The sequence below is a fragment of the Triturus cristatus genome, chromosome 7, assembly GCF_964204655.1.
Source record: "Triturus cristatus chromosome 7, aTriCri1.1, whole genome shotgun sequence".
Taxonomy (NCBI): domain Eukaryota; kingdom Metazoa; phylum Chordata; class Amphibia; order Caudata; family Salamandridae; genus Triturus; species Triturus cristatus.
In genome coordinates this window covers 432,250,834-432,275,060 of record NC_140590.1, presented here as the reverse complement: position 1 = coordinate 432,275,060, position 24,227 = coordinate 432,250,834, and the positions used below count along the sequence as shown (strand labels likewise).

At 47.1% G+C, this 24,227-nt stretch overlaps 1 protein-coding gene across 1 annotated transcript in view; it reads left to right on the top strand.

Annotated features, from left to right (window-relative positions):
- The first annotated feature begins 492 nt into the window (after positions 1–492).
- LOC146809877 (myosin-1B-like) overlaps positions 493–24,227 on the top strand; it is a 55,731-nt gene continuing 31,996 nt past the window's right edge. The window contains exons 1-8 of the mRNA XM_085616733.1: positions 493–528; positions 1,002–1,051; positions 3,350–3,566; positions 3,664–3,807; positions 5,754–5,910; positions 19,900–19,927; positions 20,020–20,134; positions 21,421–21,513. Coding sequence (XP_085472859.1) covers positions 3,363–3,566; positions 3,664–3,807; positions 5,754–5,910; positions 19,900–19,927; positions 20,020–20,134; positions 21,421–21,513 — 741 coding nt within the window. The 5' untranslated portion in view covers positions 493–528; positions 1,002–1,051; positions 3,350–3,362. The remainder of the gene's footprint in view (positions 529–1,001; positions 1,052–3,349; positions 3,567–3,663; positions 3,808–5,753; positions 5,911–19,899; positions 19,928–20,019; positions 20,135–21,420; positions 21,514–24,227) is intronic.

The window sequence follows — 24,227 nt, the reverse complement described above, 5'->3', positions numbered from 1 at the left end:
TAAAGGAAATAACCATTCTAGCCTATAATAAGGTTTTGGACGCAAAATAAATAAATAAAAATGCACACAAAAAAAACATGTTTGAAGATAGAAAGCACACGTTTTCATGTCTTAAAATAACATGTAGGTTGAAGCGGAATTCCAAAGTTCTTTTCGTTCTTCTTGTCATTTTTAACTCTCCCTGGTTTTCCTGTCCTGTCTCGCTAAATCATTTCTCCTTCCCTGGTCACTCGTGTAGTTCAACGAACAAGGACCGTCTCCTCCGAGGCTCGCGACGAGACTGATGCACGTGTACACATTACAGAACAAACGAAGACCCGAATCCATCGGGGCAGGGCATCTGTTGTCCAATAATAACCCACCATGACGAACGGGAGGGGAATCAAAGCCTCTAGGATTTGATCGACGAATCGCGAGAACATATGTGACCAAAGATAGATGGCAGCGGTGCTGAGTAGGCAGATCTGACTTTATATAAGAGCAGGGTCCGTAGGTGACCTCCAATCCTGCCCAGCTCAGCTTCCAGAGGTAAGAGGGACCACTTCCTTCCAGCACTGACTGCCAAGGGCGCGTGAGCTTCCTTCCTGTATTCTGCTAGGGTACCCGACGTGAGGGCCGTACACGCATTGACAATTTGACACACGCAAGATTTGCACTTTGAATTGAATGTGTTGAAAATCTGTTGTAATTAGCCACTGGGCCGATTATGAGCCAGATTCTGTCTGCTTAGTCCACTGCTGAGAGTTCTGCATGGAAAAGATGCCTGGAATAAGCAAGGATGGCTGCGCTGTGCAGCTGTGAAACCTAATGCCTGCTCCACACGATGTGCTGGTACATGTCCCAGAGGGGAGAATTCACAAGTGCAAAGTGCCGAATACCTTAGCTGTCGGCTGCCGCTTGCTAAACCCCCCTGCATCGCACAGTTATGCGCATGATGTGCAGCAATGTTTGAAGCTAATTATAAAATACCCAAAGCTACAAGTGCTCTCTGTCTGTTCCAGCTTTCAGGGTGCCAGGAGGACGTATTCCATTTCTGTCGGGGGGAGTAAAGGTAAGTGCCTGAAAGAAGTGCTGCATGCAACTGTCCTTGCGTGAAACCCAAGTTACTAACTTTAATGATAGAAACATTTCACTAGGCAACACCTTGAAAACGAGGATAGGGTTGCTGCCTTTATGACGTAAGGCAAACTTTATGTAAAGGTGAAAATTATATCAACCAGTGAGTTTCTACTCCATGCATGGATTGACCACTCATCTGTGATCTCGTGGCTACTTTTTCTACTAAAAGCTGGTTCTCTGACTGCTTCCAGGGTGTTGTTTTCCTCCTTTTGTTTCATACCAATAGGTCAGGTTTTAACTTGTAAAATTATAAGTACCAGGGCTCAAAGTTTCTCTCAGAAGCTCATTACTGCCGAATATTGTGATTGCGAAATACGACGGCTGCCTACTCTCTTGATTCTATCTCATGCCTCTGTCTCCCACTTTATTACGCTTCCTGTGCCTTTATCTTACTATTGCAGGTTCTTTTTCATCCAAGATTTCTCCCTTTGTCAGTGTTTACTCGTCTTTCTCTTCTCCGTTCTTCCCCCCTTCTATGACTTTCCCCCTTCTTTTGTTTTGAGTCAAAGTCTGATGACGAAAAATAAATTCTGTTGCCCAAAATAAAGTGCCAGTGGGCCCCACCAGCAGCCATTGGCACAAATTAAGCACTGCATTTGATAGTCAGTATAGTAATATAGTTTGACATCATCAGCAAAGCAGCTTGGTAGGGAGATGATCTGAATGTCCTCTCAGTTGCCTCTGGCACAGTTCACCAATATATTACACAATATTTTTGGATATTAAGTGAGGTTCACCAACGATGTCGTAGAGTACGTGTCAGTTTTTCCGAAAGAACAGGGGAATTTTGTGTATTTTGCAATTTTCCTTAAACATGTCTTCTGATACTAGAGGGGTGCCCAGAGGACACAGAGCTCAATGCCATCACCCTTTTTGACAATAACCCCATTCAAGAGAGACTTCCAGGCAATCCTTCCATCACAATCTGAGAAGGACCTCAATCATAGGGAGAAAGAACTTTCCCCAAATAATCTCTCACTTGCAATGCTATCCAAAGCTGAATCGTTGTACTTGCTTCTAATCTAATCTTGCATCATGACCTTCTGTGACCTTCAAGCAGTGATGAAGGCCTGTGCCCTGGGACGCTTCTTCCCAGTGAATGAGCTTAGTAGTAGGTGTGCCCAAAGAACCTTTCCTAACCAAGGAAGGAAACTGGAGTCAAAGGGGCTAGCCTGGACTCACTGCTAAAGGCCATATGGTCCAACTTCAGACTCCAGAGCTGGTATTAAAAGAATAATTGGTCATGTTTTTGTTTAAGGAGATGTATGGACCTTCAACGTCTTTGAGACCAATGTAAACTACAGTGCCTGAAACCTTTTTTTTCAAATCTACCAAGTATCTCTCCTAGGTAGCAGGTGAGATTCCCATCTAAAGTTGGCACACTTCTCTAAAACGTGCCAGGAGCATTGTTGGCTCAAAGGGGTTCACCCTGAACAATTTTTCAGGGCTCATCTACATCCACCATTAGGGATCAGCATTTCACTGGCATACATGCAACAGAGGAAGCCAATGGATTTCACAATGTCAGCCAGGGGGCAACAGTCAAGGTGAAAGAGAGAGAGAGCCTTGTTGAGTGTCACCTATGGTGAAACTAGCCAGCCAGTGAAAATGAGTATGATCTCTAGTGAATGATTTCCTCAGTCAAACCCCAGCCAAAGAAGACTGAACAGATTCCTCTGGTCAAGAAATTGTCTGGTAAATGGTGTTAAAAGTCTTGGAGCAGTTATGCGGCATTAAAACACTTACAATTTAGTTTCAGAATAAGTGGCACAAGTGGTAAACGAAAGTACAATACAACACACCCTAGCACCCTACTCAGAGTAATGGCAGAAGTTTACCTGAAATCCTGAATTAAAGTTTCAGTATTACAGGCAACTAGAGACCAAGATAACAACACATGATATAGAAGCCAGTATGAATTTCTAATTCATCCATGTCCACCTTCTCCGCAAACCGGTCATGACAAATGGGGGTAGGATGTGTCCGTAAATATGTTGTCTTGCCCATTGTGCAGCGAGAACTTAGAATATACATGTTATTGTTATGATTGTCGTTCCAGATAACATTATCATACATGATGACTTTGGTTGTCGTTGACTTCCTTGATGTCTTGAATGAAGCCCTCCACCTTGTGTTAACATTGTCCGATGATGATACAGTCTGTGTGCTCAGCCATATATAAAAATATTCATTAGGCACACACTAAATTGATATACCTCTGCATCTGAAGGAACGTTGCAAATATGAGTTCGGACGCTGAGATGGCCGTCTTTGGGGAGGCGGCCCAGTACCTCCGTAAAACTGAGAAGGAAAGAATTGAGGACCAGAATCGTCCGTTTGATGCAAAAACGTCCTGCTTTGCGGCTGATCCCAAGGAGCTGTACGTGAAGGGTGTCATCCAGAGTAAAGAAGGTGGGAAAGTCAACGTCAAGACTGAGGCTGGTCAGGTAAGCGACCACTCGAAAGGTTTATGTCTTCAAGTTTACCAAGGTTCACACCAGCAGTGGGCATGTTTGACACCTGACTCTCTTCTCTTTTCACCAGAGTCTAACTGTGAAAGAAGATCAAGTATTCCCGATGAACCCCCCTAAGTATGATAAAATTGAGGACATGGCTATGATGACTCACCTGAATGAAGCAACGGTGTTGTATAACCTCAAAGAGCGCTATGCAGCATGGATGATCTATGTAAGTAAAAGAGATTGTTGTTTCTCTTTATGGAATTAATCACAAAGTGAAATTCTGCTTCATATAAATATATTGTCTACTGTAACCAAGAGACCATCTTATTACGTTGTTTGTCTAATCAGGTGGACTACCAGCAGGCAAATATATTGATTTAGTTTGAACATTCAGTTATACAGTGATTGACATTTCTAGTTTAAATTTGCTGTTTCATTGTGATATCAATTTTGTTATGATGGAATTTCAGGTTTTCTAACACATTCTAATTCGACTGATTTCAGACAGAATATTTGTAAATGTTTAGCAGATATCCACTTGTTGGAAAACATTTAAAAATCCCGTCTGACAATCATTCTCAATTTGAGGTTTGTGAAATTTCCGCCCAAGTATTCCAGGAGGCATATTTAGTATTCCAGCTCCAGTCCTGGAATATTTTGGGGAAAGTAATAAATGTTCCAAGTATGTTTAGGAATGGTTGAAAAGTATTAATTTTGAATGACAGAAAGCACTGCCCTGAGGGCGCAGCTCGGGGCTAAAAACTAGGAATACCAAAACATTTACTGGATGAGCAGTTTTCAATCACCTCTACTGGCAGGATACAGAGTTCTCACATTTAGCTTCATCTATTTTGTTCACTTGCATACATGGGCATTCTTTTACCAAAATACGGGATAACATCAATGAGATCGCGCACATTTTGACTCCTGATGAGATCCCAAATTGTCTTATCCTTTGACCCTCAGCAAGCTACTACAAAGGGGACTAGGTAATGAGTAAGAAATACAAACATAAAAGACAAAGGACTCTTGTAAAACTATATCCTTGCTCTTCCTGGCACAGCTTTCATGGCCTCTGGTGTAGAAAGGCAGTGCCAGGGGTATCCTAGAGCAAGCCAGAGCCAGCAGCTGTTGCTTGTGTACCAGGTGATAATTATCTTTATAAGTCTACATTCCATATTATGGATACTTTTCTAAAAATTGTTCTCAAAGAACGCCACATCATAACAGAAATTTTAAATAATAGCTTTTGTTTTGAGATATAGTACTTACTGATTTACAGGGTACTGAATCAACCTACCTTAGAAAGATGTAAGGATGAGTCTGCCTTGCTGGAATTTTTATTTATGATCTCGAGAACATCCTTTTTGGCAGCAATTGTGAATTAGAGTCACTGAACCCTCCCCATAACCCAAAAATTAGGAGGAATAAGAAATCTGCTGAACATTGCAAAATTTTCATTAATTTATATATGGTGCTATATAACTTCAATGATAGGAATTTGGTCACTGTATTCTGTATTTGCAGCATAGCCAATTCACATCCATATCACTTTTTGCTTGCGAATCCAGCATGGAAAATATAGTAAGATCAGATTTGTATTGTTTAAGACACTAATGTCCATCAAAGGTCCCGGAGAGACGTATTCATGACGGATTTGGAGAATAATCAGTGATTAAGTAAATTGTTTTCATATTGATTCCTTGAATGGAAATGTATCTTATGCAGAGATTCTGAAAAAGCTGCATGGACCTGAACAGGAGTACTTACGACAAACTACGACCTGTCTCAATGTTCATAAATGATCCTGAAATTATTGTGAATCCGTAAAAAACTGTCAACTTATGCAGGACTCAGGTCTAACTATAGGATGTATGCATTTCCAAATTTAAAGGGAAGGCTTGTGAATCAGGCCTTGAAGTTATAATGCATACATGACAATACATATACTGGACGATTCAACTCTAAATAAATTTGCAGTTTGCCTGACTTGCAGGTGCATTGCTCAGGCATCTGGTGTGATCACGCCTTTCCAACTGCACTTGATGCACATATTTTCTTGTAAAATGCATCTTCTATGACATTTTGGCTACAGCCCCAAATCCCTTGCAATAGCGTCAAGTTTCTTGCACAAATGGTAACATTTCTGTGTTATTTTTCGCTTTTGCTCAGACGTACTCCGGTCTTTTCTGCGCCACTGTAAACCCCTACAAATGGCTGCCGGTGTACAACCCGGAAGTGGTGTCTGGCTACCGAGGCAAGAAGCGTCAGGAGGCCCCACCACACATCTTCTCCATCTCTGACAACGCCTATCAGTTCATGTTAACTGGTAAGTATTTCAATAGTGTTTTGCAAACATATATTACTGGCTCATGATATGGATCACACACTTTGTTTGGCGCTCAAACAACTTAATGGCAACATTTCTTGAATGCATAGAGTGAGTTGGTCTCCTATAGTTTGATTTTATCCAATGTAACTATTGGCTAAAATCTGATAAATATGCTGTACTTTAAATGTATTTAAATGCACCCCAAATAGCTTATATTCGCACTATAACGTATTTGCAACATCAGCAGGCTTAGATTTGGTTAGCCCAGCCACAAACCTTTGGGTAGGAAAAGATGTTCCAGTGCTGCTAAGTTGCTCCATGTCATGCACAATATTTTCAGCGAGTCCTGGCGCTTTAGTCTGTTGAACTTAGCATTCTGGGAAGCGTAGTTTCTCTTCTCATTGAAGTATACTCTCCACTTGCAAGTAGTTGGCAAAAAAAGTTCCAGGCATTGCACGTAGCAGGGCACCACTTGGTAGCCCTGAGGGTCACCTGGTAATGCTATTTTAAATATGATCTATTTCTCCCGTAAAATATATTATCAATGAGGTAGTATGCATAGCCGTGTAATTCTGCGCCTTGACTCAGCCTAACGCACGCATCTTCCATGCTGAAATCAAGTGTTATTTTCCTGCGACAAAAAAGTCTAGTGGAGAAGTTGTTGACGTCTTATGCTTTGGGGATATCACAGTTTGGAAAAACAATGGGGCAGATTTACAAGCCCATTGCGCCACTTTTCCCATCTTAAAAGTGACGCAAATGTGGGGCAAGGGGCTTATAAATCTGCCCCAATGTGTCTGATTGCTACCCAGAGCGATTGCCAGTGTTCTATACTATTTGCAACCGTTCCTCCCATCACATTTTGTGTGTTTATTTTAAAGTGACTATCAGCCACAATCAGACTTTTCTCTGTGATGTTCACCAATGATCGATCCTAGCCTCGAAATTTCTTCTCTTCGTAGATTTCGGGATGAACCCTCGTTTGGCTCTCATTAAACTAACCCAGAAATCCCAGCCTTGGCATAAACATGCGTTTGTGTTTGAATCAGGATGACTAGTTGTGCTCAAATTTCGAAAAATACCTGAATTATTTTCACGAACTAGTTTTGTTAAGTTAAACTCTGGTTAATGTGTGCTGCTGGCACGTTAACCCGCATCCGGCCCTTCAGAACTGTAGAGAGGTGATCGAGCACCAGGGAAAAGTAGCGCCATGGGAAGTCTTATGTACCCAGTTGGTCTACTCCAAGTGTTACCACCGTACTGGGAAGAGTTTGTTGAGCAGAAGACGTTTGTAGGAGAGAAGTATGTGCCCTGTTAGACCTGGCATCTTTGGCGTGGTTACCCCTGACTTTTTGCCTCTACCTCCTGTATTTTTGATGCTATGCTGGATTTCGTTTTTGCTGGTTTAGATGCTTTGGGCACTTTGCCACTGCTGATCAGTGTCAAAGTGCAAGTGCTCCCTTGGTAAATTGTTGTATTGATTGGTTATCCATGATTGGGATATTTGTTTCACCTGTTAGCCCCTAGTAAAGTGCACTGCGTGTGCCAGGGCTGGTGATTCAAATGCTACTAGTGGGCTGCAGCACTGATTGTGCCACCCACAGGAGTAGCGCTAAAATGATGTCTTAGGCCTGCTTGCAGTGCCTATGTGCAGTCCAGGACTGCCATGTCGACCTGGCCACTGCACCCACTGACCAGGCCTTATCCTTCCCTTTCTGTACATGTCAGGCATCCCTATGGTGGCCCTAGGTACCCCCCTGGGCTGGGTGCAGTGTATCTGAAAGGTAGGGCATGTACTGAGGTGTGTAACATGCCCTGGTAGTGAATTACAGCCATTTTCGTTTTTCACTGCTGAGAGGCTATCTTGCCCATAGGATAGAATGGGGAAGGCTGTTTACATGCCTATCTTCCCATAAGGGCAAGATAGAAAATCCAAGTTTGGTATCTCTGTGTTCAGAATTTAATCATACATCTTTTTAGCAAGATGGTTTTTAAATTCACTGTGTGAGAATAGCACTTTTTAGAAAGTAGCTATTCTCCTGTTTAACCTTCCTGTGTGCCTGTGTGCTGGTTGGCTGACTGGTGTCAGGTGATGTGCTAGGTGGCTCCAGGAGCCTGGATGAGTCAGCAGCAGGGTGAATAGGGAGATCTGCTTTAGATGGGTGGGAGGAGTAGTCCCTGGGTCTGAATAGGGCTGTCCCTGCCAAACACAAAGCTGGCTCCACCCCCTGCTGGCCAGGCTGAGGACTCTGCCTCTGCTGGCACAAAGAAGGCTCCACCTCCTGCTGAGCGTCTAACGACCCTGCCCCTCACTCTGAAAGGAACCAGGTGCTCCAGAGCAGAGCACACCCAGGAACCGGTTTGAGCAGGGGAATCCCCCCACTGAAACACAAGAGACAAAGACTTGGAGGGGTATAAGAAGAGGACCCCAGACACCTAAAACTTTAGATCACTTTGGAACTAAGAAGAAACCTCTGCCAAGGAGAAAGCTGGAAGAAACTGAAGAGGAGAAGACTGCCTGCTTGCTGTTTTGCTTTGCTGCCAAGGAGAGGGGAAGGACTTTGCTGTGTCCCTTTCTTTTGATTCTGATCTCCAAGGGCCTGAGAAGAGCTGGCTCCCTGTTAAGAAGTCCCAGGAACAAAAGGACTTCACCACCAGCTCCCCTGGAACTCTGCTGAGAGAGTTCTGACCTGCCTTGGAGTGCTTGCCCAGTCTTGGGGCTTCAGGAGGTCGTTTTGCTGTGTTGAGGGAGCTGGGAAGCAGAAGCGTGAACAAGAGTGACTGGTACCCAACGCATCATCCGATTGCGTGTCGCAAGACGAGAGTGCGTGGAAAATTTCATCGCGGCACCATCGCAACACGCAGGGTCTCCGCATCGCCGAGTGCGTCGAGCATCGTCCCGAAGCGTGAAGCTTCCTGCCATTGCGAGGGTTGTCGCAGAACCAGTTTGCGGGCCGCACCACTGCCGGTGCGTGAAAAGTCTCCAATCGCTGCGTGCGTCGACGCAGAGTCCCGTTCCGTGGCGCATCGAGAGTTGCGGCGCCGGAAGGCAACGCTGCGCCACGCATCGCACCACATCGAAGAGTGTCGCATCGAACCTGTGCGTGAAGCTTCCCCCTAAGAAACCTACGCAACGAAAGCCAAAGGTATCGCATCCTCCCCCTACAGATCGGAGCCGGCACATCCACCTCTGCTGCGTGAAGCAGGGCTGCTGCAAAGCCTCCCCAGGATCTCAGGAGCATCGCATCGCCTTTGCCATCTTCCTTGTTATAGCTTTTGGGAACCTTATCGCAACTACAGGTACTGTTGGGCACGAGAGTGTCGCATTTTGTGCATTGAGAGTCGCACTGTGCAAGACACTGACTTTGACATCCTGGAGTACTTTCTGCAAACTCTTGAACTATCTTTAAAGTAACCTTTTTGAATGATATGTTGGTTTGTCTGTAATATTTGGTCTTGTGAAGTTTTTAGTAAAGATACATTATTTTTCTAAAACTGGTGTGGAGTAAATCTGTGGTGTTTTCACTGTGTTACTGTGAGTGTTGGTACAAATACTTTACACATTGCCTTTGATAGCCTAGACTGCTCAGGCCAAGCTACCTAGAGGGTGAGCAGGGGTTATCTTAACAGTGTATCCCCCTTTCCCTGACTAGAAGCAAGGGTCCCTACTTGGACAGTGGTACCTACCCTGCCAACTAGAGACCCCCAGATCTAACATTGGTGGTCAGCGGTGAGGATTGAACTTGTATTTGTACTTGACCCACAGTAATTGGTGTACATCACTAGTTTAAGTGCAGACCAATAGACAACCACATACTATATTTTTTTGATTCTATTTTTGAGTAACTCTTCAAGAGCATCATGTCTCAGGTGGCAACAAGCGAGAAGGCAGAATTGGAGTTTTCCATTGCGGATTTATATTCATACAAAGTTGAAGATCTCAAGCAATTCTGCAAAGACCGTGGTTGCTCTTTTAAAAGCGGAGCTAGAAAAGATGTGCTACAAAGAGTCCTGAAGGCCTGGTGGGAGGCCCAAGAGGAAAGTGATGCAAATGAAGAGGATGGTTTTGTTCCCCAAGATCTGCCTGTGAGCAGACCAGTCTCAAGGGCTAGCAGCTCCCATTCCAGTAGGGGGCTCACTCCAGAGGAGCTGGAGGAGAATCAAAGGGTGAGAAACCATGAAATCGAAATGATGAAAATGAAAATGAAGCAATTGGAAGTAGAGAAGGACAAGGCGGCGGAGGAGAGCAAGAATGCCCGTGCCTTGGAAGAGAAGAAATTGCTTCTGGCTCATGAAGTGAGCATGAGAGAACTGGACATCAAGGCCAAGCAGGTGGAGTCCGGTTCAAATGGTGGCAGCGCACAGCCAGTGCAGGGGGGTAAAGTATATATCCCCAAAGATTTAGTACAGAATTACAATAGGAGTGAGGATATCTATGCCTGGTTCACATCGTATGAAATTGCATTGAGGATGAATGGGGTGCCTGAACAGCATTGGGGGGCGGGCCTGTGAAAACATTTTGAGGCTTCTGGGAGGAGTGCTCTAGAGCCCTTAGAATTAGCAGGTGCCATGACCTACCCCAATATGAAGGAGGCCCTATGTCTCAGGTATGGACTTACTCCAGAGCAGTATAGACTGCAGTTTAGAAATTCCAAGAAGAAAGAGTCTGAGACTTGGATGGAGTGTGTGAATCTGTACTCGCGGGCACTGGAAGGTTGGATGAAGGGCAGCAAGGTAACTGATTATAAGGGGTTGTTACATTTAATTAGTTGGGAGCACTTGAGTAGTCTATGTGTTCCAGAGCTGCGCCAGCATCTTTTAGATAGCAAGTTGACGGACCCCATTGAGCTTGCTAAGGTGGCGGACCGCTGGACCAGTACCAGGGTCCACAGAGGAATTGTGGGTACCATTGCCAAGGGTGGGCAGGGTCCCCAGCAGAAGAGTGGGGGGGACAAGGGTAACCAAAAGGAGTTCTCGCAAGGGCCCCAAAATAGTTCCCAGGGTAACCAGTCCCAGCCCCCCAAGTCAAAACCCAAACCAACCTGGCCCCCTAAGGGCAGGTCGGATAACAAGGGTCCCATTAAGTGTTATCACTGTCAGGAATTGGGTCACAAGTCTCCTGTGTGTCCCAAGAAATCCCAGGCACCCACTGGTGCTCCAACACCGGGTATAGCTAGTGTAGCTTTTGGGGGGGATTTACTTTCTAGTGATTTGGAGGGTTTAGCAGTTATGTCCCTTGTCTCTTTAGGAGACACAGAGATGGTCCAGGAAACCCCTGTCCCTGATAACACTAAGAAGTACAGGCAGTGGGTGACCATCAATGGGAGGAGGGTGGAGGCTCTCAGGGACACTGGAGCCAGTGTGACTACGGTCAGGTGTCAGTGGGTCCCTGAGGAGCTGATCATTCCAGACGTACTTCACCCAGTAGTGTCAGCTGACAACTCTGTGCGCCTTTGCAAGGTAGCACATGTTCCCTTTGAGTGGGGGGGGGTCTCAGGTCTTCTCAAAGTTGTTGTGAGTCCATCCATGCCAGTAGACTGTCTGCTAGGTAATGACCTGGAGAGTTCCCCGTGGAAGGAGGTGGAACGCCAGGCTCATTTGGAGATGTTGGGTTTGCCTGAGTGGGTCTGTGTGACCACCCGGTCCATGGCAGCCAGACAGGGTTGTGAAGCAGACCTGGAGCCTGAAACAGTGGCCCAGGTCCCTGCCAGAAAGAGGAAGGGCAGGGGGCGTGGTGCGTCCACCCCTGCTGTTCCCACGGTCTAGGAAGGAGCAGAACCTACGGGGGATGCCCTGGAGCCTACAGGGGAACAGGTCGCTGAGCTGGGAGACATACCTGAGCTGACCCATTGGCAGCAAGAGGGTGGTCCCTCCAGAGAGGAGTTCTGCCGTGCGCAGAAGACATGCCCTACTCTTGAAGGTCTGCGGCACCAGGCTGCAGACCAGGCAGCAGGTGCTGACCCGAAGAACTTTTTTCTCTACTGGGAGAATGACTTGTTGTACAGTGAGCCTAGGTTTGCTGAGCCCAGTGGATCACGTACCCTGGTGGTACCCGCAGGGTTCAGAGACTTCCTACTGGGTCTGGCTCACGACGTGCCGCTTGCAGGACATCTTGGGCAGGACAAGACCCGACAAAGGCTTGCCACCCACTTTTACTGGCCCGGGATGAAGACGGACGTCGCTTCCTTTTGTAAATCATGCCAGACTTGCCAGGCAAGTGGCAAGGCTGGAGGAAAATGCAAAGGCCCTCTCCAGCCTTTTCCGGTAGTGAGCACCCCTTTCGAGCGGGTGGGAATAGATATTGTGGGGCCACTGGACCCCAGGACCGCCTTAGGCAACAGGTTCATCCTGGTCCTGGTGGATCATGCCACCCGGTACCCGGAGGCTATCCCTCTCAGGACAACCACAGCCCCGGTGGTGGGCCGTGCGTTGATGGGGATCTTTTCCCGTGTGGGTTTCCCCAAAGAGGTGGTATCTGACCGGGGTACCAACTTCATCTCCAGGTATATGAAGTCTCTGTGGGAGGAGTGTGGGGTAACTTATAAGTTCACCACTCCTTACCACCCTCAAGGAAATGGGTTGGTTGAAAGGTTCAACCGGACCCTGAAAGGCATGATCATGGGGCTGACAGAGCCCATGAGACGGAAGTGGGACGTCTTTTTGCCATGCCTATTATTTGCCTACAGGGAGGTACCACAAAAGTCTCTAGGGTTCAGTCCCTTTGAGCTTTTGTACGGGCACCCTGTTAGAGGACCTCTCAGTCTGGTGAAGGAGGGTTGGGAGAAATCCCCGGGGAAAACCCCTCAGGATGTGTTCAGCTATGTGCTGGCCATCCACAACCAGACACAGCGCTTCCGGGCCCTCGCTCAGGCGAACCTGGAAGCCAGCCAGGATGAGATGAAGAGGTGGTATGACCAGCATACCACTCTGATGGAATTTCAACCTGGGCAGATGGTGTGGGTGATGGCGCCAGTGGAGCCTTGCGCGCTCCAGGACAAGTGGACTGGGCCATATGAGGTGGTGGAGCGCAAGAGTGAGGTGACCTACCTGGTCAACTTGCGATCTCCCAGGAACCCCATGAGGGTCCTACACGTGAACCGCCTCAAACCCCATTTTGAGAGGTCTGAAATAACAATGCTACTTGCTACAGATGCAGGTATGGAGGAGGATAGCGATCCTCTTCCTGACCTCCTGGCAGCTAAGGAGCAAGATGGGTCAGTGGATGGAGTGGTCCTCTCGCCCGCCCTGACCCCAGAACAGCAGAGGGACTGTCGCCATGTGTTGGGTCAGTTTGCATCTCTGTTCTCCCTGACCCCCGGTATCACCAACTGGTGTGTCCATGACGTGGACACGGGAGATAGCATGCCTGTGAAACAGAAGTTTTACCGGGTGGCTGACAAGGTCAGGGCCAGCATCAAGAAGGAGGTTTCTAAGATGTTGGAGCTAGGGGTGATTGAGCCCTCCAGCAGCCCCTGGGCTAGCCCAGTGGTACTTGTACCGAAAGCTGCTGCACCAGGTGCCACTCCAGAACTTAGGTTTTGTGTGGACTACCGTGGGCTCAATGCTGTCACGAAGACTGACGCACACCCCATCCCCAGAGCTGATGAGCTCGTGGATCGGTTGGGAGCTGCCAACTACCTCAGTACGTTTGATTTAACGTCTGGGTACTGGCAGATTGCCTTAACTGATGGGGCCAAGGAAAGGTCTGCGTTTTCAACGCCAGAGGGGCACTTCCAGTTCCGTGTCATGCCCTTTGGGTTGAAGAACGCCCCTGCCACATTCCAGAGACTGGTCAACCAGGTACTGTCCGGGCTGGAGCAATTCAGCGCCGCATATCTGGATGACATCGCTGTGTTCAGCTCCACTTGGGAAGAACACTTGCAACACCTCTGCGCAGTGTTGAAGGCTCTGCATAGTGCAGGCCTCACTATCAAGGCCAGTAAGTGCCAGATAGGGCAGGGTTCGGTGGTGTATTTGGGACACCAGGTAGGAAGCGGCCAGGTGGCGCCCCTACAAGCCAAGATAGATACCATCCGGGCTTGGGAACCCCCCAAAACCCAGACAGTGGTGAGAGCCTTCTTAGGACTCACCGGGTACTATCGCCGTTTTGTCAAGGGGTATGGCACCATTGTGGCTCCCTTGACAGAACTAACTTCCAAGAAGTTACCGAAGAAAGTGATTTGGACCAGTGCCTGCCAAGAAGCTTTTGATGCCCTGAAGGAGGCCATGTGTACAGCACCTGTACTCAAGGCGCCTGACTTCTCCAAGGAATTCATAGTGCAGACAGACGCTTCTGAGCATGGAGTGGGAGCGGTGCTCTCACAACTAAATGATGAGGACTTGGACCAACCGGTAGCTTTCATTAGTAGGAGGCTACTTCCCAGGGAACAGAGGTGGAGTGCGATTGAAAGGGAAGCTTTTGCTGTGGTCTGGGCGCTGAAGAAGCTGAGACCCTACTTGTTTGGGACTCACTTCCGGGTTCAGACGGACCACAGGCCCCTCAGATGGTTGATGCAGATGAGGGGTGAGAATCCTAAGCTGTTGAGGTGGTCCATTTCCCTACAGGGGATGGACTTTACGGTGGAACACCGCCCCGGTACAGAACACGCCAACGCTGATGGTCTGTCCAGGTTTTTCCGCCTTAGCGATGAGAACTCCCAAGAGGGTGGGTAGTTCTCCCCACTTTCAGCTGGAGGGGACACGTGTGTAGGAAGGTGGATATCTGACTATGGTTACCCCCAACTTTTTGCCTAGTGTCTAGCTGGTTTTTCGACTTAGTTGGCCTGAGATCCTGCCATTCAGGGTCTCAGGCTGTCTGCTCTCTCTTTAAAATGGACTCCATGTACCCTAGGTACATAACCAATTGGTAAGGATCACCTTATTGGACCCTGTACAGTGTACCCTAGGTACCCAGGGCATAGGTGTACCCTAGGCCTCCCAGGGGCTGCAGCATGTATTATGCCACCCCTGGGCTGGCCTTCCAATCAGACACAACTGGCTGATCACTCAGCTGGGGCAAGGTCGTGTAATCACCCCTTGCTTAGATATAGTATGCCTATATCTGCCCTTATATATAGACACATGTGTACCTATCAGTCACTCCTATGGCAGGCCTTAACAATCCTGGAGGCAGAGTGCTTGGTAACATGTGAGATGGTGCTCTAGCATGAGCTGAGCCTGTCTGCAGCTTTCGGAACCATGTCCTTATAGCTGTTCTATGATATAGCCTACCATATACTCTTAAAGTGCCTTATAATCTTAAACGGTTATGGTAACTATGGTTTGGCTTTATCAAAACATGTCGTGTAAGGTGTCTAACACTTTGGAATAATACCCCCATACCATTTCTGGTGATGAGGATATTATTCCTCCCTTCTAGAGGGAGAGACATGTTAAAATCCTACTTTGCTGTTTAACTCTAACCAAAGCCTCAGCATCACAAAATGGATGCTGCTGCCACGACACAAGTCTGACCTCCTGCAGCTGGGAGTGATCCCAGCCAGGGAGGCCTGGACAATAGGTTTCCTGCTTGGGGAGGTGCTAGCACCTCCCCAGACAGCCTTTAGTGTATTGGGGCAGGGTGGGCTGAAAGGAATGAGACATGCCTGGGGCACACAAGGTGTTCCTTGCATAGTCCAGTTCAAACCGGCGCTGGGGCACTCCAGCCCCAGCTCTGGCGCGAAACTGGACAAAGGGAAGTGGGTGTAACCACCCCCTCCCAGGTCCCACCCATAAGGCGTGACCTAGCAGGTATCCCAGCCCCCCAGATTAGTATAAGAGTGGGAGTTGGGCCTCAAGACTTTAGATTATCCTGAACCTGCAAAACTGAACAGAAACTCTGGACCTTCGACATTCGACGAAAGAAGAAGACTGAAGAATCTCCCTTGTAGCCAAGGAGTGGCTACCCTGTGCAAACAGGCACCATCAAGTGACTACCCTTTGCTTTGTGAAACGTTCGACGAGGAACCGACTGCAGAGCCCGACCAGAGCCTTGATTTCCAGACTTCTCCGACCCTCATCCACATCTGCAGCAGAGCTGAGATCCGTGGAGGCGACGAGCGACGTGGGACCGGCTACCTGGGAAAAGTGGCTAGTAACTTACAGCGCAGCTTCTGAGGTACCCTCGAAGTTGTGCACCGGGGATTGAGAAGCCCCAACCCCAAGCACCATCTGCACCGAAGACCAGCCCCCCACACTCCACGAGTCCTGCGTGGGGCCCTTCAGCATTTTCCTGCTTGCCGCGTCTGTCCGGTTGCTTGCCCGCTGGCTAGTGGCCTCTGTGACGACGCTCCCTGAAATCTTCTGCGCTGGTTTGGCTCCTCCAGACTGGCTCCCGCTTCTCTGCAAAGAAGAAGCACCCCAGACCTTCCTGGTCTGCACCAGAAGCAAGTCCCTTGTTCTTCGTGGGTTCCGCTTGCCAAGGCTTGGTGAGTCCTAGTCCAACTTCGACGCCGCCGACAGCAAGAGCCTTCGTGGGACAGCTCGCCTCCTGGTCCTGGTCGTCCTCGACGCTTCCTGGTCCTCCTGGCTGCAGCGACAAGCTTCACCTTCACCTGCAACTCTTCACGACATCGCCTGGTTCCTTCCTGGTTCCACGTGGTCACTGGCTAGTGACCTTGACTCTGTCCCTTCTGCTTGCAGGTTTCTTCTCTTCTTGATCCCAGGCTTGGGATCCACCGGACACTCTCCCCTGACTGCCTGTCAGCATCTTTCTTCAGGCATCCATAGGAGTCGACGACGAAAACGACGCATCTTCACCCCTATGCACCCGCAGCCTGTGGGCTAGGTAACTTGGGTACTCCGGTGCTCATCAGGATAGTGACTATCCTAGTGTCTAGTTTTCAAGTCTCAACTTCCTAGCTACTCCGGAAGTGTCCTAAATCTATCTATTTCTAAACTGTAACATTGCTATTGACTTTTACGCATTACGCGTGAGTGTTTCCACTCTGCACACGAATCCCGTGGGCCTCCCACTTCCTAACTAACGCTAGTGTGGTGTAGCCCCAGCGATTCCCTAGGCCTAGGCCTATTCTATTTCCGTGACAGTGGTTCTTATACCACTTATTTAGTATATGGTTTGCGTGGCCCCTAGGGCCTAACTGTATTACTTACCTGTGTGACTTACTGTATGCATTAATAAGACTGTGTTGTACTTACCTCTAAACTCATAAAGAGTGCTGAGGGTTTGCTTAGAATAAATACACTTTATTTTATATATATATCTGTTGTGGTGTCCTTTCATTTGGTATTCAAGGGATTATATATGGTATCACAGCTGGCTTCACATGCCATTCAGAGTTTAGCCTAAGACTGCTCTTGTCCATGCTACCACTAGGATAGCTGGTCTATAAGGTTGACTTTACAACCAATCACCATAAGGGTATTTGGACTGATATAAGGTGTACACTATAACTAGTGACATCATACATCAGGCCAACTTCTCACAACGTGTTAGACCTGGCATCTTTGGCGTGGTTACCCCTGACTTTTTGCCTCTACCTCCTGTATTTTTGATGCTATGCTGGATTTCGTTTTTGCTGGTTTAGATGCTTTGGGCACTTTGCCACTGCTGATCAGTGTCAAAGTGCAAGTGCTCCCTTGGTAAATTGTTGTATTGATTGGTTATCCATGATTGGGATATTTGTTTCACCTGTTAGCCCCTAGTAAAGTGCACTGCGTGTGCCAGGGCTGGTGATTCAAATGCTACTAGTGGGCTGCAGCACTGATTGTGCCACCCACAGGAGTAGCGCTAAAATGATGTCTTAGGCCTGCTTGCAGTGCCTATGTGCAGTCCAGGACTGCCATGTCGACCTGGCCACTGCACCCACTGACCAGGCCTTATCCTTCCCTTTCTGTACATGTCAGGCATCCCTATGGTGGCCCTAGGTACCCCCCTGGGCTGGGTGCAGTGTATCTGAAAGGTAGGGCATGTACTGAGGTGTGTAACATGCCCTGGTAGTGAATTACAGCCATTTTCGTTTTTCACTGCTGAGAGGCTATCTTGCCCATAGGATAGAATGGGGAAGGCTGTTTACATGCCTATCTTCCCATAAGGGCAAGATAGAAAATCCAAGTTTGGTATCTCTGTGTTCAGAATTTAATCATACATCTTTTTAGCAAGATGGTTTTTAAATTCACTGTGTGAGAATAGCACTTTTTAGAAAGTAGCTATTCTCCTGTTTAACCTTCCTGTGTGCCTGTGTGCTGGTTGGCTGACTGGTGTCAGGTGATGTGCTAGGTGGCTCCAGGAGCCTGGATGAGTCAGCAGCAGGGTGAATAGGGAGATCTGCTTTAGATGGGTGGGAGGAGTAGTCCCTGGGTCTGAATAGGGCTGTCCCTGCCAAACACAAAGCTGGCTCCACCCCCTGCTGGCCAGGCTGAGGACTCTGCCTCTGCTGGCACAAAGAAGGCTCCACCTCCTGCTGAGCGTCTAACGACCCTGCCCCTCACTCTGAAAGGACCCAGGTGCTCCAGAGCAGAGCACACCCAGGAACCGGTTTGAGCAGGGGAATCCCCCCACTGAAACACAAGAGACAAAGACTTGGAGGGGTATAAGAAGAGGACCCCAGACACCTAAAACTTTAGATCACTTTGGAACTAAGAAGAAACCTCTGCCAAGGAGAAAGCTGGAAGAAACTGAAGAGGAGAAGACTGCCTGCTTGCTGTTTTGCTTTGCTGCCAAGGAGAGGGGAAGGACTTTGCTGTGTCCCTTTCTTTTGATTCTGATCTCCAAGGGCCTGAGAAGAGCTGGCTCCCTGTTAAGAAGTCCCAGGAACAAAAGGACTTCACCGCCAGCTCCCCTGGAACTCTGCTGAGAGAGTTCTGACCTGCCTTGGAGTGCTTGCCCAGTCTTGGGGCTTCAGGAGGTCGTTTTGCTGTGTTGAGGGAGCTGGGAAGCAGAAGCGTGAACAAGAGTGACTGGTACCCAACGCATCATCCGATTGCGTGTCGCAAGACGAGAGTGCGTGGAAAATTTCATCGCGGCACCATCGCAACACGCAGGGTCTCCGCATCGCCGAGTGCGTCGAGCATCGTCCCGAAGCGTGAAGCTTCCTGCCATTGCGAGGGTTGTCGCAGAACCAGTTTGCGGGCCGCACCACTGCCGGTGCGTGAAAAGTCTCCAATCGCTGCGTGCGTCGACGCAGAGTCCCGTTCCGTGGCGCATCGAGAGTTGCGGCGCCGGAAGGCAACGCTGCGCCACGCATCGCACCACATCGAAGAGTGTCGCATCGAACCTGTGCGTGAAGCTTCCCCCTAAGAAACCTACGCAACGAAAGCCAAAGGTATCGCATCCTCCCCCTACAGATCGGAGCCGGCGCATCCACCTCTGCTGCGTGAAGCAGGGCTGCTGCAAAGCCTCCCCAGGATCTCAGGAGCATCGCATCGCCTTTGCCATCTTCCTTGTTATAGCTTTTGGGAACCTTATCGCAACTACAGGTACTGTTGGGCACGAGAGTGTCGCATTTTGTGCATTGAGAGTCGCACTGTGCAAGACACTGACTTTGACATCCTGGAGTACTTTCTGCAAACTCTTGAACTATCTTTAAAGTAACCTTTTTGAATTATATGTTGGTTTGTCTGTAATATTTGGTCTTGTGAAGTTTTTAGTAAAGATACATTATTTTTCTAAAACTGGTGTGGAGTAAATCTGTGGTGTTTTCACTGTGTTACTGTGAGTGTTGGTACAAATACTTTACACATTGCCTTTGATAGCCTAGACTGCTCAGGCCAAGCTACCTAGAAGGTGAGCAGGGGTTATCTTAACAGTGTATCCCCCTTTCCCTGACTAGAAGCAAGGGTCCCTACTTGGACAGTGGTACCTACCCTGCCAACTAGAGACCCCCAGATCTAACATGCCCTAAAGTAAAAAATAAAATAAAACATAAATATATATATATAGATGTATAGATATATATATATTTAAATCAATCGCACTTTTTTCAAAATCCAATAGTTTTAAAATAAACACGATTTTATCTATTTCAGATCGCGAAAACCAGTCAATCCTGATCACGTAAATATGCTTCTACTTATTTTATGTATCTTAATCAGACATTTGTGGGTTACTCGGAGTGGATGGTTCATCTTTTTCCCTTTACTACACAGTGGAGAATCCGGGGCAGGGAAGACTGTGAACACCAAACGTGTCATCCAGTACTTTGCATCAATTGCTGCCTCTGGTGACAAGAAAAAGCAGGAGCCACAACCTGGAAAGATTCAGGTAGAGTACACCTATGCATTTGTGGAGTGTGATTCAAAATGACGGAGTAGAACACACTGACTATCTATTGTTTCTAAAATACCACCCCATAGAACTTTATTAATTATGTCATCTTTACTAATTAACTTGCCAGATGGCATCTAATTCCATTAGTCTGTTATGTATTCGCAACATGTTAAGTTCTGAAGTTTAGAGGCTGCAGTTTTCGTAAATCTGGCATTCCATTTATAAAATTGTATAAAACCATGTAGATTTGCACTCTTTCCTTATATGGGGTGATATTTAGTGCGCACTTGGCACAAATACCATGGAGCACCTCGGTGTATAAATGGTGGCACACTGTAGGAACATGCGGCACAGCGGTGAACGATTCAGGGCAGACCTTCACTAGCTCCTCTAACACTGTCTGCTAGAAGCCCCCCAGTCCTTCCAGTGGGACTAACCCCGCACAATTAAAACAATCCTCTGTTGAGTAAACCACCAATGTTGTTCTTCAGTGCATTCAGTATGACAGAAGAGATTGGAAGACCCATTCTGTAATCCCAAAGTGTACACAAACCAGTATAGTCTGTAGGCGGTGTTGGCTAGTTTGACTGGCACATTTTGTAATCTTGCATTGAACAAGGAGATGCAACTAGTTTCCTCTTCACTCTTTCACTTCAAATGTCAGATTGTAACGTGGGTGAACTGAAAACATGGCTGTGATGGAAAGAAGCCAGGAAAGACTCTCCCAGGCCCTACTTTCTCCTATTGCAAAAGTTTTCTAAAGGTCCACTTGCTCATGAGACACTTGCATTGAAACCCTCTTTTCACCCACACATGCGAAAGGCTGTTTTAACGGTCACTTGGTCCCCATTTCATTTCAACAAGTCTCTGTCCTTTTTACTTACCCATCTCAAGCTCTTACATTATTTTATACAAACCTGTATTACCACCATTCTATCTTGATTAGGCGTTCAATCTGTGCATATAACTTATGCAGCATAATTAATATCAGAGAGTCCTGACATCTTTGGAAGACGTCCATGCTCTATAAGAGATGCTATGAAGCAAACACAAAGACACACTAAATGGAACTGATGTGATTGATTAAAATAATTCTTACCGAAATGCAAATAGCACCTAAACTCCGTTTTCTAGGACTTTAAGGTACAGCAAACAACACTCTTGCCATTAAAAACTTCTGCTTATAAATTGGCCAATACAGAACAATGAAGACTGAGATTTAAATGACGACGAAACAAAGCTAAGTACATCATGAGGAGACTTCTGTGTTTCGGTTTTAGGGCACCCTGGAGGATCAAATCATCTCAGCGAACCCGCTGCTGGAAGCCTTCGGCAACGCCAAGACCGTGAGAAATGACAACTCCTCACGCTTTGTAAGTTGGCCATTTCGATAGAGAAAATATACATATGTTTACAATTTGTATTCTATTCTATACATACAACTTAAAATGACACATGTAGGCTTCTGCAACATTTAACATTTTTTAGCTCTCCATTGGTTGTAAGATCAGACATTCAAACATTTATAGCAGGTAGCACATGGAAAAGATGTCGCATACGCTAACTGCACAGTCTAAAGCTATCTATGTAAGTAAAATTGTTTCAGAACAACTATGAATGACATGGTTATGACCCAAGAGTCAATCTGACGTTGTTTTTCATGTAATCATCTTATAGTATATATGTTATTCAGGATCCCTGGGAAGCCTTGGGAGCAGTGTGTCAATCATGCCCCTTAATCAGCTGTACTTGTACATTTGATTAATCAGCACAGATAGGAGCTACCCAAACAAAACCAGCAACTGAGACATTACAAAGCCAGGCACTTAATGCTTATAACATTTTATTGGGGCTAGTTAATATAGTGAAGACCTTTGCATGATTGTCTTGAAAAGAACTAGATGCGTTATGGTATGTTAATTATATTTATTTGCAAAGCACATCTCCATTTCGCTTGTTAGAGCTGTGAAAATGAATCTGCTATAATCTATTGTTGTTGTTGTACATCTTTCTCATTACTGTCCTGTCCCTTGCTGCTCAGCCATGAGTGATGTCACTTGGAATGTTGGTGTGTGGGACTGGAGGAGTTGGCAGTTGGAAGAGATGGGCTGAGCAGCAGGGAGGCTGCTCCTGGTGGGGCTCACATAGGATCTTAGCAGAGGCCTTTCTGGTGTTTTACTTGGACTTTGTAACTTATGGAATAAACCTTTAACCTATTCTAAGCCACCTGTCTACAAGACATCCTTGATTATTACACTGGCGACGATTTGGAGGAACTAACGCGTGTGCTGGATTATGCTTTATGAAGCTTAAAGGAACTTCAAGAGAAATTGCGTGTTTTGTGGAAACACTCAAGAGCCCCACCAGTGACCACTCCATCGGTCGCCCTAATATGTGAGTGCCAGTTTATTTTGGAACTTTATGTAAAGAGCCTACATGTTGAGGGAGGATGGCTGTGGATACCTTTTCATGCCCTGCTGTCCTTTAAGAGTTCGCAGTAGTAACAAGTGTTTGGAAATTGGCACCTGCGATGCATGCTGGGCAAAACCAGCAACCCTGTGATCTGTAACTATTAGAAAAACAGAGACTATTATTTCTTTTAAACCTGGAGAGAGGCTGCTGAGGTGAAAGGAAATCGGCACCACACACGCTAAGGAATTAGCAGCTGCGACATGTGCTGTAAGCTGTAATGATTTTACACTGGCAGCGTGTGTTTTAGTATACTGGGAGGATCTTTTGCGCACAAAAGAGGACTGTTGTGGTGTTGGGTGCGTCCTGTTTCAAGCGTTGCTGTGGAGAGACTGACTAACTTTAATGCGAGTCTTTCTACTGACACTCCTTTGTCGGGGGCATAAGTCGAGCCCCAAGGAGTGTTTGCCTGAACTTTGATGTGATTGAGCACAGAGCGCTGGCAGCATTGGCAACTTGGATGACTTTGGGGATGTAAAGATCGGTTTTTGATGCCGTTTAATTTGAGTTGAACTTGGACAGGATTGTAGCCGTTACGAGCGCGCAGACCTCTTTCATTTAAATGAAAATAGAGCACGAGCGCTTACCTGTTCTGTACACGCGCGGCTTCTGATGATCACGTCTTTACTGGTTTTCTGCCCTGCGTCCACACGTTTGAATGCACGAACGTGCCGGCAACCACCCGGCTTACCGTTGTATTGCGTGCCACCATTTTGTACAAGCTACTGCTTTGCCAATCGAGCATCGTTTTCTCGGTACAGTTAGGGATTTTCGAGCAGCGTTCCAGCCTTGCCAACCACGTTTCTTCAGTGTCCGATTATGGAGTGCATGCGCGGTGCACACCTTCGTTTCCATAGCTGATCTCTGCTCTGTTGGAGCACTTGCGCATGTGTAGGGAAAGAGGTGTTCACTTTTGTTAAAGCTGCAGATCTTTGTCAACTGTCAACTACGTTTTTTTTAATGGGAACTTCCTAGTCATGTGTCTTGAAACACACGGAGGACACTGGATCTTGCCTGCAGTTTGGGTGGTTATGAAAGGTAGTGCGCATCTTGGACGAAGACAAGGACAAGGACTTCACTTTGGGTGAGGACTTCGGGTGAGAGATCGCTCACCGGAGTCAAGAATTTCTTGTTTACTTCTTCACATTGCTTCTATTGTTATGCATGCCCTTGTTTTTGTGTGTGTGTGCTCTTGACAGTGTTTTGGTCTTATCCGTGATTGGGCAACCTCTACTACTGCACTGTGTACCCTTCTTCACTGCACTGTGTACCCTTCATGCTTTGGTTTGGTGATTGAATTCACTCATGGGGAAGTTGTATGGGCGGTGAGTGTCCCAGTTATGTTCCACAGGGTGGTGTACATCCTGTCACGTGCTGGTTGTGGAGCGGTAAATGCCTGTTCTGGATCTTGGGGGGATGTTTTCCCCTATTACTGTGATTTGAGTCATGGAGTACCATGGGGAGGTTCCCTATTACAGAGTCTTTGGGAGGTGTTTTTCCCCTATAGGGTGACGTGGTTCCCCTATTTCTGAGGTTACGGGAGGTGTTTTTCCCCTATAGGGTTCCCCTATTTCTGTGTTTGGTATCATAGGGAGGTTTATTTTCCCTATTTCGGAGA